This window comes from Pseudonaja textilis, chromosome 2 (assembly GCF_049901715.1).
Source record: "Pseudonaja textilis isolate UNSWEBS1 chromosome 2, rPseTex1.2, whole genome shotgun sequence".
NCBI classification, from domain to species: Eukaryota; Metazoa; Chordata; class Lepidosauria; order Squamata; family Elapidae; genus Pseudonaja; species Pseudonaja textilis.
This window is the reverse complement of record NC_141991.1, coordinates 55,641,896-55,658,144: the sequence shown is the minus strand read 5'-3', so window position 1 is coordinate 55,658,144 and position 16,249 is coordinate 55,641,896. Positions and strand designations below refer to the sequence as shown.

Genomic DNA, 16,249 nt, shown 5'->3' with positions numbered 1-16,249 from the left:
ACATTGAAACAATTAATATTACTGTGCACCTATTGCCAATGTTTTCACAGTTAGGAGAGAATACATTGTCCCAAAGTTGCTTTTTTCAAGAGGCAACTGGACTTCCTTGTTTATCTTTGAAGACATTTCACTTCTCATCCAAAAGTTTCTTCAGCTCTGACAAAGCTCAGGAGAATCTTCAGCCAACGCAATATACATGCGCACTTTAAACCCAAGAATACACTAAGGCAGAAGCTTGTCCACCACCCCAAGGATAAAACACCCAGGCACAAACTGAGCAAGGTGGTATATGCAATACAAAGCAATCACTTCATAAATACATGGCACAACATAGGAGAACAAACCCGTCAGGACAAGATTCAGTAGTCCATCTACATTTAAAAGACAAAGGCCACTCATTTGAAGACAACAGTCTATAGAAAGGATCGCTGGTTTGAAAGAGGGGTCAAAGAGCTATCTATGTCAAAATTGAACAGCCCTCTCTCAAAAGAGGGGGAGGAATATGACAGCATCTATCTGCAGTCTATAACACAGTCCTTTCAACAGTTCCAAGAGGCCCCACACCCATTTGCACTACTCAGGTAACCTGGATGAAACAGGTAAACTTCTGGGTGACCTGGACTCTCTAAAAGGATGCAAATGACCAACTGTCTGCAAGGAGTATAAATCCTTCCATTCCACACCAGAGCTCAAGAAGCTTCTTGGATGAGAAGTGAAACGTCTTCAAAGAAAATCCAGAAAGTCCAGTTGCCTCTTGAAAAAGCACCTTTGGGACAACTATGACCTCGGTGACTGTCAATCTCCATTGACAGAGAATACATTACATTTGAAATACTATAACTGAATACAGTGTATGTTGACATTATATCTGAAGACCTGTGAGGTTGTCTCCCCCCACCCCTTTAGCATCATTTCATAAGAGTGATACAGAAGCATTTTTGGCTGAGTGTTTGTTTATTTCAATGTTGTTGTTTTGCTAATTTCCAGGATGAGATGTGCTTTGCGTTGCTAGATTTTGAAAACGTTGCTTTAAAAATCTAGCTGACCCAACCCCCTTTTTTCCCCTGTCTCTCAAACATTGATCCAAGAGAAACACTTTTGCTTCTTTTCCTCAAGAAGGAACACACACATCCCCAGACTCATCAATCTCCATCAGATGTGGGCCACCTTCGGAGAATTATATCAGGTCACCAACGTGTAGATTGTCTGGCCCTTGGGAAAGTGTTAAGAGAGGAATTAAAATACTTCAGCGTGCTGAGAGAGAGGATGAGGCCATCGCATTTTATTTCCCGGAAGGCGAAGGTCAGTTCGTCCGAAAAGAGAGGGATGGTGGAAAGGGACGAAGAGCTCATTTAGCTGAAGCTTGGGTGTTGGGGTGGCGGGTGGTGGTGGGGTGGGGGGAAGAGACCGGATCAATCGACGCCGAAGGTGGTCAGAGATGGAAGGCTGCTCCTCCTCGGAGTGCGCAGACACCTCAGGAGCTCCTGCCCTCAAGTTGTCAAACCCCGCCACTTCCCCATTTCGGAAAAGCAGCTAGTAGTTGGAAACTCGACAGCTCTCCCTCCTCAAGCAAAGCCAAGGACCGTTTTATTGAAGGCATTTGGGGCCATCTCGCTCTGAGGCTCCGAGAGACGACGCTTCTGCACTTCAAAGAAAACTTTTCCTTCCTGGAAGGGGTTGAGTTGCCGGGCGAGAGCAGCCCCGCCGCCAGCTAGCGCACCTCCGGGCGGACTGAGGTAGTCTTGCCCGACAGTAAAAGGCAAGCCGTCACATACATGAGCCGAGCCTTTGAGGAAGGAGAATGCCTCTCTCGGGGCGGCGGGATTTTCGGTCTCCCTCCGCTCCTCAGATCCCGACTGAACAGGACCGACGCGTAGCTCCCCCTTGATTTGGTGCTGCAAGCCTCTTCGCCTGTTCTTCTTCTCAACTCTGGGAAGCTTCTGGAAACCCTTTGCGTTACCCCAGGTCATCTCAGCGATTTCTGCCTCAGTGCCAGGTGGGTAAGTAAGCTTGGCAGTCGAGGAGAGTTTAGGCTACTGGGGAACGATGGGTAGCTGTCGGATAAATCTTCCCTCCCTTTCGAGGGCTGGAAATGATCAGTTCTCAATTAATTAAATGAGCCAGGATTACAGTAGAACCATCGTTTGTTCAGTTCTGACTAAAAGCTTATATTCATCATACTGATGAGAAACACCATTATGCAGGCAGTAATCCAAACTCATTTCTCCCGTGGAATCAGTGAAATTTACTCTTGGCATCCTATGGATTGAACTTTGAGCCTTTCTTCCCTGATAACATTTGATATTGGATCGTCCAAAGTTCAGGTAGAATGAACTTCTTTGAAGTAACCCTAATAGGAGGCTGAAATTCTCCTACCAAGGATTGAGGCTGCAACATTTTATTTTCATTTTCAGTGCATGTATGTCCTACTTTCGGGCAGAGTGATGGGACTGCCTTTGAAATTGCTCCACAATCCTTGTTCTATGCGCCACAATTTAGCCTTTTGAGTCACTGCTGAAGTACAATTCAGTAGTCAGACTATACAGTTAGTCTGTATAGTCTGTATTATTTTGCGGTTTACCCAGACAGAAAAAAAAAAGACTAGGGCCAGCCTGCAAAAATTATGGATTAGTGAAACAATACACAATAACATATTTACCTCATCTGATGCCTCAGTATCTGTTAATTTTTTTAAGGAAGGGATAATTGTGCTGATTAAAATTGTGCCGTATCAGTATTTTATCCAATATATAACTATTTTAAAACTTCTGCTTTCTCATGTTGATTCAATCATGACCATGAAGAAACAGTTCTGAAAATAATGGTTAGGGATGTAAAAAGTTGCATGTTACTAAACTACCAATCTATCCTATTTTGTTTTGCAATTTGTTAAAGCTTGTGTTGGTGAGGAAGTTTTTATACAGCTTCTTCTCTTTGGCGACTCCACAGCCTAGCCTAATATATTGTAAAATATAATTTAAAGTGTCTGAGTACCCACCCAAGTCTTATATGACTTCAACTCTAAGAAAGTTTACAATATGACTTACAGTGGAAAGTATTTCTTTTCTGGTCTTTGAACAAGAAATTTTTCAGATGTAACATATGTTGAAATGGAAGTTAGAAATTGTTTTTCATATTAATTTATCATGTACTAAATTTGTGACTATCTAAGACTATGTAATGGTAGTGGAGAAAATTATTCTGAATGTGTAGAATGTCTTTATTTCATGTAAAATGTAATTCTGCTATGATAATTCAATTCAGCGGAAATCACAATAATTACTTTGTGAACAAATATAATTACTCTATGCAGCTTCATATCATGAAAAAGTAACTTAATTTTGTCCAGGAAAAAAAAAAGCAACAAAATGGCGTGTTAGCTGCTTTTCTACTTTCCTAAAATTTATTAAACAGGGAATAACAAGGGAAAGTTGGTTTGCTGGGGGGGGGGTGGGGGTGGCAAATGGGATGGTGGACTTCTCTTTTCATCATTAGATCTGCCATTATTTGGGCTCTTTCTAAATCCTGAGAAAATGGCTGCATGTTTTATAGCAAACAAGTCTTCTGTCATTTGCAAACCCACAGATTCAAATGCTACTCATATATATTTTTATGGCTTGGCTCCAGGTAACATACAGGGCCACTTCTTCTCACTGGAGCCAGTCTAACTGCTGTAATCATGTCAGGATAAGTAGTTGAATTCCAGGAGGTGAAGTGGTTGACATCTGAAGCAATTGTTTTTCAGTGGCAGTGCCAACACTCTGAAAGATCTCCTTTTCTTCTGGAAGAGGCTGGAGACAGGGTTTTTCTGGAGGGCATCTGCAATGTGGTGCAGGTGGTATGGATTGATCTGCTTACATTCTTTTATTATAAATATACCAACCATAGACTAAACAGGGTGCTTAGATGGCACCATAATGTTCCTACATTTCCCTTTCTCATCCTCCCCAATAAATACACACTGCATGTAATTATTTTGGATAACTCTATGTATGATTGGGATTCCTGGAAAATTCCTTAATTGGAGAGTCAGAAATAAGTTCTGTGTACAACTGAGAGATAAACAAATGCTATTTATATACATGGAACATAAAGTCTTTGCAAGGTGTCACTATTATAGCTAAACCTTTGGACATAATTAGAGAAAGAATAATATTATAGAAACATGTTTGTTTCACTGTTTATTTTTAATGACAGGATTTTTTAAAACAGTAGCCATGAATTCCCATTTTGCTATTTATGTTGACAACCATTGGCTGTGACACTGTGTTAAGAGTGCTCCATGTTTTGATTTATTTAATTATACTTTTTCCAAATTAAGTTTGGAAGACAAATCAATTATGGAAAATATGAAATATTTGAGCTAACCAAAATAGTTTTGAGGCATCACTGTAGCAAAATAGACTTTTTCTTGCTGGCCAATTACTCTGCTAGCTGACATTTAGTTGACTTATAACTACACTTCTTGTGAGTGATAAGTTTTGGTGGACTGTTCTAGTTAAAGTGTTTATTGCTTTGACAATGAATAACTGTTCACTAAAACAAGTACTAGATAAACTGATAATGTAAATTCTGTATATAGTCCAACTGAGCACTCTAGTATTTGTATAAGATACTCAAAAGAAACACATTCTCCATTTGAACATTTGCAGAGGAACACTAGCAGGCTACAATTCAGTTCAATCCAATACTCTCTTCTTCAGAAAGTAAATCAAGCAAGGGCAGCAAAAGCAATTAGGACGAGAGCAGGGGTCCATTAAAATAACAACATACAGGTGTCAGCTGCTTTTCCTGCTGAAAAATGAGTGATACTAGCTCATGAAGCACAAATAGGAGAAAGAGCGGTACGGTTCAAATTTGGATCAGTTCTACTTTTACATTGAGCTTTACAGATTGCAGTTGCTTGTTTTCTTCCCAGTAACATTTTTTCTAATGTTAGAAGTAAAACTATATATACAACAGCTATACTCTTAAATTTTTGCATGTGAGCCTCCTAGGTCCCATAATGATCTTGGAGAAGTCTGGAATGATGGATAGATAGTTACAATACTAAGACTTGTATGTACCTCCTCAGTCTGTCTAAGAAGTTTACGACACCATGAAACATAACAAAACACAGTTGTTATACAAGTAAATGCATATGTGCATAATCAAAGTCCATACAAAGCCCAAATCCACAATAAAAACAATAATGTCCTTTTCTCACTACCAGGAAAAAAAATAAACTAATAAACCTCTTTTTTCAGTGCCCAAACCATTTATGGATAAACAGTAGTTTAACAAAAAGTGAAAAAAGTGGAGTACATCGCACCACCACTAGATGGATTCACAACTGGCTGACAAACCCTACTCAAGTAGTCCTTAATGGGTCTAAGTCTACATGGAGGGAAGTAAGCAGTGGGGTGCCACAATGTTCTGTCTTAGGCCCAGTACTCTTCAATATCTTTGTTAATGACTTAGATGAGGGAAGAGAATAGAAGGGGAACTTACCAAATTTGCAGATGATACTAAGCTGGCAGGAATAGCTAATACCCAAGAAGATAGGCTCAAGATCCAGATGGATCTTAAGAGTCTAGAACAGGGGTCTCCAACCTTGACAACTTTTAGACTTGTGGACTTCAATTCCCAGAGTTCCTCAGCCAGCAAAGCTGGTTGAGGAATTCTGGGAGTTGAAGTCCACAAGTCTTAAAGTTGCCAAGGTTGGAGACCTCTGGACTAGAACACTGGGCTATATCTAACAAAATTACATTCAATGTAGAGAAAAGTAAAGTCCTACACTTAGGCAAGAAAAACCAAAAGTATACATACAGACTAGGTGAAACCAGGCTCAATAGCAGTAACTGTGAGAGGGATCTTGGAGTCTTAGTGGACAACCAGCTAAATATGAGCCAGCAGTGTGCAGGAGCAGCCAAAAAAGCTAATGCAATCCTAAGGTGCATTAACAGAGGGATACAATCCAGGTCAAGGGAGGTACTAATACCACTCTATAAAGCCTTCGTAAGACCACACCTGGAGTACTGCATCCACTTTTGGTCACCACGTTATAAAAAAGATGTTGAGACTCTATAAAAAGTACAGAGAAGAGCAACAGGATGATTAGGGGACTGGAGACTAAGGCATATGAAGAACGGTTACAGTAACTGGGCATGGCGAGTCTAGTGAAGAGAAGGACCAGGGGAGACATGATAGCAGTCTTCCAATATTTGAGGGGCTGCCACAGAGAGGAAGGGGTCAATCTATTTTCTAAAGCACCCGAAGGCCTGACAAGGAACAATGGATGGAAACTGAACAAGGAGAGATTTAACCTGGAAATAAGGAGAAACTTTCTGACAGTGAGAACCATCAACCAATGGAACAGCTTGCCCTTGGAAGTTGTGGGAGCGCCATCACTTGAGACTTTCAATAAGAGATTGGACTACCATTTGTCAGAAATGGTGTAGAGTCTCCCAGTTGGGCGGGGGATTGGACTAGATGACCTATAAGGTCCCTTCCAACTCTGATTGTTACCTGTTAACAGGGAAGGAACTATCATTTCCATGAGGGTAAGCTATTGTGGAAGTGGGGAACAATAAACAGAATGCTCAATTCCAAGTGCCCACCCAGTTTATTTCCTGATGAGTGGAGACACGCAATGTCTTCTGTGCTAGATTGCATTGGGTGGAAAATCTTGGTTGGAATTGATGATCTCAAAGATAAACACATCCCATCCATATATTATATATAGGCCCCAAGAAACATATCTGAACTTTACTTAGAAGCTAGCCCATAGTCAATGCAGTTCAGGGGTCTTGCAGGTCAGGTGGGCAGCTGCATTTTGTACCAACTATAGCTTCTGGGGTTTTTTTAAGGGCAAATTCATGTAGTCCCACTGAAAAAAAAGATATGGACATGGATGAGTATTGTTATTGTCTCTCACCCTCAAAAAGGTAGCTGTTGGCACACTACCCAAACCTGGGCAAAAGTTTTGCTTTCATTAGTCTTCCAAATCAACAGCCATTCTTTCTGTCAGGCTTAAGCCCCAGCTTATTTCTCTCAAAACAGATTCTCACAATTTTCCTCCAAATTTCCACTGCAACTTCTGCTGAGCAAGCCATAGAGATGTGCAACTAATATTATCAGCAAACTGATTCTTCTAGTGATTTCATGGGGGAGATGACTGAGCCCTATATTATAGAACCAGGGACTATGTAATTGTCATGCTCCATTCAAATGTATTTGCCTGCTCAGGAAAGAAGGAACCATTGCCAGCAGCCCAGCAGGATATATAACTTCCATGGTAAAGATACAAGATTAAACACACACACACACACACACACACACAAGGGGGAGGGAGGGAGGATAGGGCTACAACTTAGCTAGAGGCATCAACGAAATTGAACTGTAGGGATCAAATTAACTGATTCAATGTAAAACTACTTCTGATATTTCCAGGAAATCAAAAATAAAGGTGAATACTTATTCCATTCAGAGTCTCCTGCATAAACAGATAAATAAATCCTATCTTATAAACTTATAAATAAATGTTTTGTTTTCACTAAACTCCCAAATTACCCCAGAAAAAAGCCCAGAAAACTACAGAAAGAAAAGGGAATGATTTTTCAAGTTGGTGGGGGATGACGTGGGGATAGATTCAGAGGTGGTATTCGGCAGGTTCTGACCAGTTCTGGAGAACTGGTAGAGGAAATTTTGAGTAGTTCAGAGAACCAGCAAATATTACCTCTGACTGGAGATTTTACAGTATCCTTCCCCTGCCACACCCACCAGCCATGCCCACAGAACCGGTAGTAAAAAAAAAATTAATCCCACCACTGGATAGATTTGACTGGTGAACCACCTTCCTTTCACCACCAGGAGTGTTTTTTGATTGAAAACACACAAATGCATAAAACCCTGTGAATGTAGGATCCAAGCCACTGTGCCTATCATAAAACAAGATGACAGATTAACTCCAGAGGTTATAATTCAGAGTAACTAAACTGCTAATTCTGATGGACTGTAAACCTCTACATACTTATTTTGAAAAAAAAAACACGTCCCAGATGTGTCCATAGGATTACAACTCTCATTTCAAAAATAATTTCTATCCTCTCAACAAAGGATAAGGTATACATAACACCTTGTAAAAGCAGGCCATAGCTCTTTCAATGCAGATCTTACAGTGATGAATAAAAATTACTTAGATTAATTATTTCAGCATCACTTGGGAGGCAGACTGTTACAGGCTTGGCCCTTTCAGCAAATGTTTGACCAACGTTGCTATTACAGTTCACCAATCACCAAATAAATGCACAAAAGGTTCACATATCATTGACTCGATAATATACTAATTTATATAGAACACTTAGCCATAGAAAAAGTAGCAATAGGAATCTAAGGGGGAAATTAGTATGTAATACTTGGAATTGCTGGTTCTTAAGAAAAACTAAAAGTTGGGCTTTAAAAATGGGCTTTAATTAATTTAGAGCAGCTGGAGAAGTTAATGGAAAAAGAAGGTAAAGATGAACAGCACTTTTCTAAAAGACCAATTGTAAACAATTCTGGAGGGAGGGAGGAGGAGCAGGAATTGAAAACAGTAAAAGATGTAGCTACATAAAAAATGATAAGTGAAAAATAAAAAGTGTGCATAGAAAGCATATGGAAAATGAATAGAGATCCCCATCAGAAAAGATATAGCATAGTCAGCCCAAAATTCTAGCTAGTGTCAGGAAAGCAAGCTCAGAATGAGTCAAGATTAACAAAAGATGCTAAAACAGTAATTTCTTTAGATACATTCAAAATAAAAGGGAAATAACGAAGGACAAATTCTAATGTGGTCCAGCAGGAAACTGTGAAAAATAGGATAAAGAGTGAAAGTTGAGAGTGATAGAAACATCATTCGGAATACCTGTTTATTCTGAATGAGTTTAAATCTCCAGGCCTAGAAGAATTGTACTTTAAGTCTGTGAAATAACTTCTGACGCCCTGAATGATTATATATTATTATTATTATTATTATTATTATTATTATTATTATTATTATTATTATTATTATTATTATTATTATTATTAAGAAATCTTGATGAATTGGTGAAGTGCCAAAGAGAACAAATGTTGCCCATACTTTCAAAAAAGAGGAAAAGAAAGACTCAGCAATTTGCAGACTAATGAGGCTGACATCATTTTGGGGGGAATATTCTAAGTAATTCATACAGAGACCAATCTGTAAGAACATTGAACAAATGCAGTAATTACCAGGAATCAGAATGAATTTATCAAAAACAAATCTTACAAGACTATTTTAACCTCATTTTTTTCCACCACATTTCTTCTCTTCCCCTCTTTCTCAGTCCTCACCTTCTTTTAAAATAAAAACAGAAAAAGAGAAAAAACAAAAGGAGAAAAATATAATCATTATTTTAAAAGTGCTTAAAAAAAAATAAGTGAAAAAGTACAACAGAAAAAAAATTAAAATTCAGAGTATAATTTGTCAACAACAGGAAACAGAAATACTGTATATTGATTCTTCTGATCTTGGAATTCTATCTATGATGCTTCATGGCCTGAACCTCTGTTCCTGCCTCTCTTCCTTCTCCTTGTCTCTCCAAAGTGCCTGAGAGCAGGATAAAGAAATAACAGATGGAGACTTATCAAAAGGAGGTCCAATCTAAAATTAAGGAGAAATTTCCAGTCAGTGAGAACAATTAATCAGTGCACAGCTTGCCTCCAAATATTGTGGGTCTCCATCACTGGAGATTGGATCAAGGGATTGGACTAGAAGATCTCCAAGTTCCCTTTCAACACATTTTCTGTTATGAACTGTTTTTTTTTATCCTTGGCAACATATTAGCCGGTCCTTAACAGCAGTATAGAGTTTAGGACAGTGGTGGCTAACCTTCTGGGGCTCCTGTGCCAAAAATTGTGCGTGCGCTTGTGTGCCAGCACCCAGAATGCAATGCACACCCCCTACACATTGGTATTTCCGGAAAAACAGGAAGTGATGAAGCGGGCCTAGTTTTTGGCCTGCAGAAGTCTTCCTCAAGCCTCCGGGAGGGTGAAAATGGCCTCAAACTGGCCAAAAATCAGCTGTGAGGTGTGCACATGCGCAGTGAGGTAAGTTTGCCAACAGCTTGCATGCCAGCACAAATGGCTCTGTGTGCCACCTGTGGCACACGTGCCATAGGTTCGCCATCACGGTTTAGGAGAAGTTATAGTTGCTTTGATGGTGCTACAGCAGTAAACATCTTTTTTATCTGCAATCAAATCCACACATATAAACATCCATTTGTTTGTAGGTGCCCATCATTCATAAGATAATCTAAGCATCATAGTTCTCTAATTCAGACAATGCATCTTTAGAACATGATAGGGGAGATTGTTACAACCAGTTCAAAGTGTTCCTGATTATGAAAATGTTTTATCTTCTTTTTCTGAATGTGATTAGGAATTGTTGTTTTGGGTCAATTATATTGTAAAAGGAATCTACAGCACAGTACTACCCCCTATGACCTTGTTCTATCTGGGTTTAGGTCATATATCCATAGCAAAATCAGTCTCTCTCTCTCTCTCTCCCCCTCCCTGACTCCTTCTCTCTTTCTCTCTCAATCGTGCCTTTTAAAATATATTTTTGTCAACTCATGGCAGTGAACATGTCTCATATTCTTATAAGCACCATCTTATTTTTGGATAGAAGTAGAAAATAACATGCTTGCTTTATCCTGGTAGATGTCAGAAGCGGAGAAAGTATCTATTTTGTTACCTATGTAAAAGTAGAACCAGATCTTTCACTTATATGCTACTTACAAATATATTTACTTTCTGGACCTTAGATTTAAAATTATCACAGTTCTGGAAATACTCAGGAAATACTCTCTCCTTTGAATGGAGAGTAAGAGGAAAGCTTCCATTTGGCTCAGGAACAGGTATTTTAAACTCTTGATGAATACCATATGGCTTGGAAGGCTCTGGACATAAGATATTTGGATAAGAAATTTGGAGGCAGGCTCCTACTATGTAATATTTTTGCAATATTTATTCTTGACTTCACTCACTTATTTCTTTATAGCTGTAAAAACTTCAAGGAACAGCAGTAGTGAAACATTTGTTTTAATTTTCAGATTGATCAAAGCAACAAAAGAAACTGACCCAACAGTTCACCAGACAAGAACTCTGAAGACTTTTGGGGGGTCATTTTTCATCGAATTTGAGTCAAAGGATGTGTCTCGTAGACAGAAGCACAAACAGGAATTCTACAGAGGTTCAACCTGTCCTAGGACTATTCTTGGGAACCATCTCGCTGATTACAGTGGTTATGAATATTTTGGTCCTATATGCAGTGAAAACAGAAAAGAAACTACAGACAGTTGGGAATCTTTATATTGTCAGTCTTTCATGTGCAGATGTGATAGTTGGTGCAGCTGTGATGCCACTAAACATTGTATACTTGTTGAAGGATAAGTGGATTTTGACTAGAAAAGCTTGCCTGTTTTGGCTTTCAATGGATTATGTAGCCAGCACAGCTTCTATATTCAGCCTTTTCATACTTTGTGTAGATCGCTACCGTTCAGTCCAACAGCCTTTAAAATATCTCAAGTACAGAACCAAAACTAGAGCCTCAGTCATGATTTCAATAGCTTGGCTGCTGTCCTTCCTGTGGGTGATTCCCATACTTGGCTGGCGAAAATTCACAGATCACAGTAATATGACAATTCATAACAGAACTTACAATGAAAATGTATGTGAAACAGATTTTTGTAGAACCACATGGTTTAAAGTCTTGACAGCCACAATCAACTTCTATGTGCCGTCGTTGCTGATGCTGTGGTTCTATGCAAACATTTACAGGGCTGTCTGTAAGCATTTTCAGCATCGGCAGCTCATAAATGGATCATACAGAGGTAACTCTAACAACATGAGTGTGCATGATGGAAAGATTCAGGAAATGCAAAAGATTTGTTCCCAAAGCTCCAATAAAGACAGAGGATTTTCTTTCAGTGCAAATGAGCAAAACAAAATGAGGGAAGCTAACCTTCCATTAAGCAGTTTTGTTAAAATCTCGAAGGATTTTCCTAAAGGAAGTGACCATGAAGTAATAAAGCTTAACTGTTTCCCTCTAGCTATAATGCAGAAAGATTTTGAGTTAGGCAATACAAAGGAAAAATATGCCTGTGTCAGTAACAGTACTGAACATATAAAAAATCCTATCTCCCAGTTAGGCAAAATATCACATAGGCAGAGTTTTGCAGGAGGATCATTGCCTACAATTCACTCAGATCCACCCCGAGAGCAACATTCTTATACTGAGCAACATTTTCCTCAGACATACTCTAACAGAAGAGATCCTCTCAGTCTCTGTTACCTGAAAGAGACTTGGGGAAAGCTACGTACTCAGTCTGTTTTCCAGAGTCAAAAGCTGCACGTGAACAGGGACAGAAAGGCTGCCAAACAGTTAGGTGTCATAATGGTGGTTTTTATGCTATGTTGGATACCATATTTTGTATTGTTTATGGTCATGGCCTTTTGTGAAATATGTTACAACCGTCCTTTTCACATGTTTACGATTTGGCTTGGCTATGTGAATTCTACATTAAACCCATTTATATACCCACTCTGTAATGAAAACTTCAAAAAGGCTTTCAAAAAGATATTTCATATTAAAACTTAACTTATTGCAGAAAAAAATATATATTGGGGACAGATCAGCAGGTTTATGTTGAAAGGAAGAAATCTGTGTTATTTAAATCTTGTAAAAAAAAAAAGTAAACAAAGGTTTGTGTGTCTTAAAAGAGCTGTTTTCTAGTGGTTTGTGGTCTTTTTAACAGTAGATTTTATAGTTTAAAAGAAATTTGAGCTAAAATGAAATATATTACTATTTAACATGTCTTTTAAATGCTAACTTTTATATCTGATCATTCTAATCAGTGTTTAATTTACCACAGCCACTTTTTCAAATGTGTATATATATTGTGTTATAGTAGTCTTTGTGTTCCTGAAACTTCAGGGGTTTCAAAAGAGCATTTATTTCTAATTTGACTTTTCTCCAGAAAAACAATTCACCATAAATTTAAACTGTTTAATAATATTTTAGTTTTTATTTACCAACAGCTTGGAAACTGTGTCAGGAAATTCATTGTCCCTTTGTTATCAAAGAGGGTCAATCTTGTTCATGTATATTTTCAGTTCAGCTCTGATTTATGGTAAAGACAAAATCTCATTCCGGCTCCACTTTTGGTTGCTTCATGCATGTGCATGCCATTTTCTGTGCAATAATACAGGACCAGTTTGCCAAAGTATTTTGGTTTTTTTTTTAACCTCTAGACAGAGGTGGTATTCAGCCAGTTCTGGCCAGTTCTGGAGAACCAGTAGCGGAAATTTTGAGTTAGTTCAGAGAGCCGGCAAATACCGCCTCTGACTGGCCCCGCCCCCATCTATTCTCTACCTCCCGAGTCCCAGCTGACCGGCTGGGTCTTCTTTTGTTGCCTTGCACAGGAGAACAGAGCTGGAAAGCAGGTTAGTGGGGTAGGGAGGGAATGGGATTTTGCAGTAACCTTCCCTTGCCATGCCCACAAAGGCACACCCACAGAACCTGTAGTAAATTTTTTTGAATCCCACTGTTGCTCTAGACCTGCTATTTTCTGATACAGGTAGTCCTCGACTTACAACCAAAATTGAGCCCAATTTTTTTGTTGCTAAGGGAGACATTTGTTAAGTGAGTTTGCCCCATTTTATGACCCTTCTGGCCAATTGTTAAGGGAATCACTATAGTTAAGTTAGTGACATGGTTGTTAATGAATCTGGCTTCCCCATTTGACTTTGCTTGTCAGAAGGCTGCAAAAAGTGATCACATGACTCCAGGACACTATGACCGTCATAAACTCAACTCCATTGCAAAGTGTCTGAATTTTGATCACATGACCACGGGGATGCTGCAACAGTCACAAGTGTGAAAAATGGTCATAGGCTACTTTTTTCTGCACTGTTGTAACTTCAAATGGTCCCTAAACAAATTGTTGTAGTTTGAGAACTGTTGTCTGCTTGACCAATGCTAATTATGAACAATAATTAGCTTTTAGAAAAACAATTAGAACAATAGCTTTTTCGAGATCAACCAAGCAAGATGCTGCCTATCCTTTTACTTTGCCTCCCAAGAAGCTTCCATTGTTCCTTCTAAATATTGAGCCCCTTCAAGGGAATCCAAGAGGTCCTCCTATTTTTAAAAAAATCACCAGCTTTTCTGAGCTATTAATGATGCATTTTGCCTAAAACAAACGACCCAAATGACAGGCTTGCTCTGGCACAAAATAGAACGGAATCTTTGCTCGACTTTCTCTCCCAGGACGCACTGGGGGATATTTTTCTCTCTTCATTTGTGATTTGGCCATTTTGGAACTCAGTATTTTTTTTTAATTGCCTCCCCCTCCTTCAATTTGAATTTTATTCTCTTCAGTTCAGTTTTCAGAAAATTATCATGCTGAAAAAAATAGATAAATTTTCCCAAAGAAATAATAAAAAGCTAGTAATCAGCACTCACAACACTGTTTAATTTGTTTGAATAAGATCTACAACAACATACTTTTGTGTCTTGGTATGAGATGTCTGTCTTTAGAAAATCCATATAATAGCATATTCCTGAAAGAGTTGGATACTCTTTGTTCTGGGTCATGAGCATTTCTCATATATTATAAAACTAGTGGAATGTGTACCATAAATGGTTATGTCTGAAATGCTCTTTTTTGTCCTTTTTACATATAATTATGCACACATAAAACATAATTCTTTATCAGTTAGAAATTTGAAAATCTGATTCCCAAACTGAATTTCAATATTTGTGAAAGGAAGTCTAACATTTAATAAGAACAATTTTCAATAAACTTTAAAAAAAACTCAGTATAATTAATAAATATATACTTTAACATTAACTTCCTGCATCTTTTTTCAAATATCATGATATATTTTCCATGTATTAGGGAAGCTTTTTAAAAGAAAGACTTTAAGTCTTACAAAATCTCAGATAACTCAATAATACTTAATATTGGTGAAAATCAGTATGAACCATTGGCAGGTTGGAAAACATTTGCTTGAAATGTATATTAAGCTCCACGAGATATGAGTTCCTATTTTTCAGGATATCAATTTAAGGCAAAGAATAATTATATATTCGTGAAAATGGTATCATATGCCATTGCCTTATATTTGTTTTTCTAATGCTACCACCTTCCAAAGAGCTGATAAATAGAAATAATAAATTTATGGTTTTTCACTGCATCCAGTATTTTATGATGCTCTAAACCAGGGCTGTCAAACTCGCAGTCTGCAGGCTGGAGGCATCACACACTGCCCACACCCACGCCAGTTTAGTGAAGGGGAAAAAAGTCCCGATATGTCACATGATGCTGCCATGAGGACTTGAGTTTGACACTCCTGTTCTAAACTCTAAACCGCTTTTACTGATAAAATAGTATCAGATGGCAGAGAAAGGAAGCAAAAGTCCTTTCTCAAATTTGCTGTCGTTCTCGAGAGAGAAATCAATCTTGAGCCTAGTTTGGTTTTAATTCTTGATATTTTATTGGCACATGTAGTGTTTTATTATTTCCTCTTATTAATTTCCTCTTATTTTCCTTTTAAGTAGGGATGTGTCTAAAATTGTGCTTTGTTGTAACTCAAAGCAAATGCTTTGTGTTCTGGAAGTTCATCAATCTATTCCGGATGAATCACAATTTGGCAGAAATAAAACTTGGATCATTTTTATTGCACTGGATTTCTGCTGAAACAGAAATTGCAGGAATGCGTGAGTGGGTTTATGGGATAAGCAGGATAAAATTGGCTCACACTGTCCTCTCAACAGTTCCCAGTGTACCAGATTTTACCACCCTGATCTTCTCAGTGCTTTGTCTTGCCTTTCCTCCTTCATTTGCTCTCAGCTACCACCAACATCCAAGCGTGTGTGCATGTATGTGTACATATACATATATGCATACGTGTGTGTGTTCCGAGTCTGGCCTAGGCTTCTCTAACAGCAAGAAGCTGACTTCTCGTCCCAATAAACCCCTTTTATTTAGTTTACAGTGAATTCCTCTCCAGCAAAGTCCCGTCCAACAGTCTTTCAAGATATTTCACAATTACAGACCATAATCAGATTTGGAGAGGTGCCAGGCTGGTATCTTTCAGAGGCCACACTGTAACAGATAATACAAGGCAAGAAGGCAGGAACAGATCTTCAAATAAACTAATTGTCTCTTGCAAAACCTCACTCCCCTTTCACTCCTCTTTTATA

The 16,249-nt window shown here is 38.5% G+C and overlaps 2 protein-coding genes across 4 annotated transcripts in view; both read left to right on the top strand.

Moving 5' to 3' along the window:
• CNBP (CCHC-type zinc finger nucleic acid binding protein) overlaps nucleotides 1–16,249 on the top strand; it is a 549,700-nt gene that overhangs the window by 97,730 nt on the left and 435,721 nt on the right. The window lies entirely within an intron of this gene.
• Nucleotides 1,867–12,779, top strand: HRH1 (histamine receptor H1). 2 transcript variants are annotated; one of them, XM_087923927.1, is made up of 2 exons: nucleotides 1,867–1,996; nucleotides 11,094–12,779. In XM_087923927.1, the coding sequence occupies exon 2, from the start codon at nucleotides 11,192–11,194 to the stop codon at nucleotides 12,638–12,640; it is 1,449 nt and encodes a 482-aa protein (XP_087780053.1). In that variant the 5' UTR covers nucleotides 1,867–1,996; nucleotides 11,094–11,191; the 3' UTR covers nucleotides 12,641–12,779. The 2 variants fall into 2 exon arrangements, with proteins under 2 accessions (XP_087780053.1, XP_026577225.1); XM_026721440.2 differs by having other exon boundaries at nucleotides 1,918–2,000.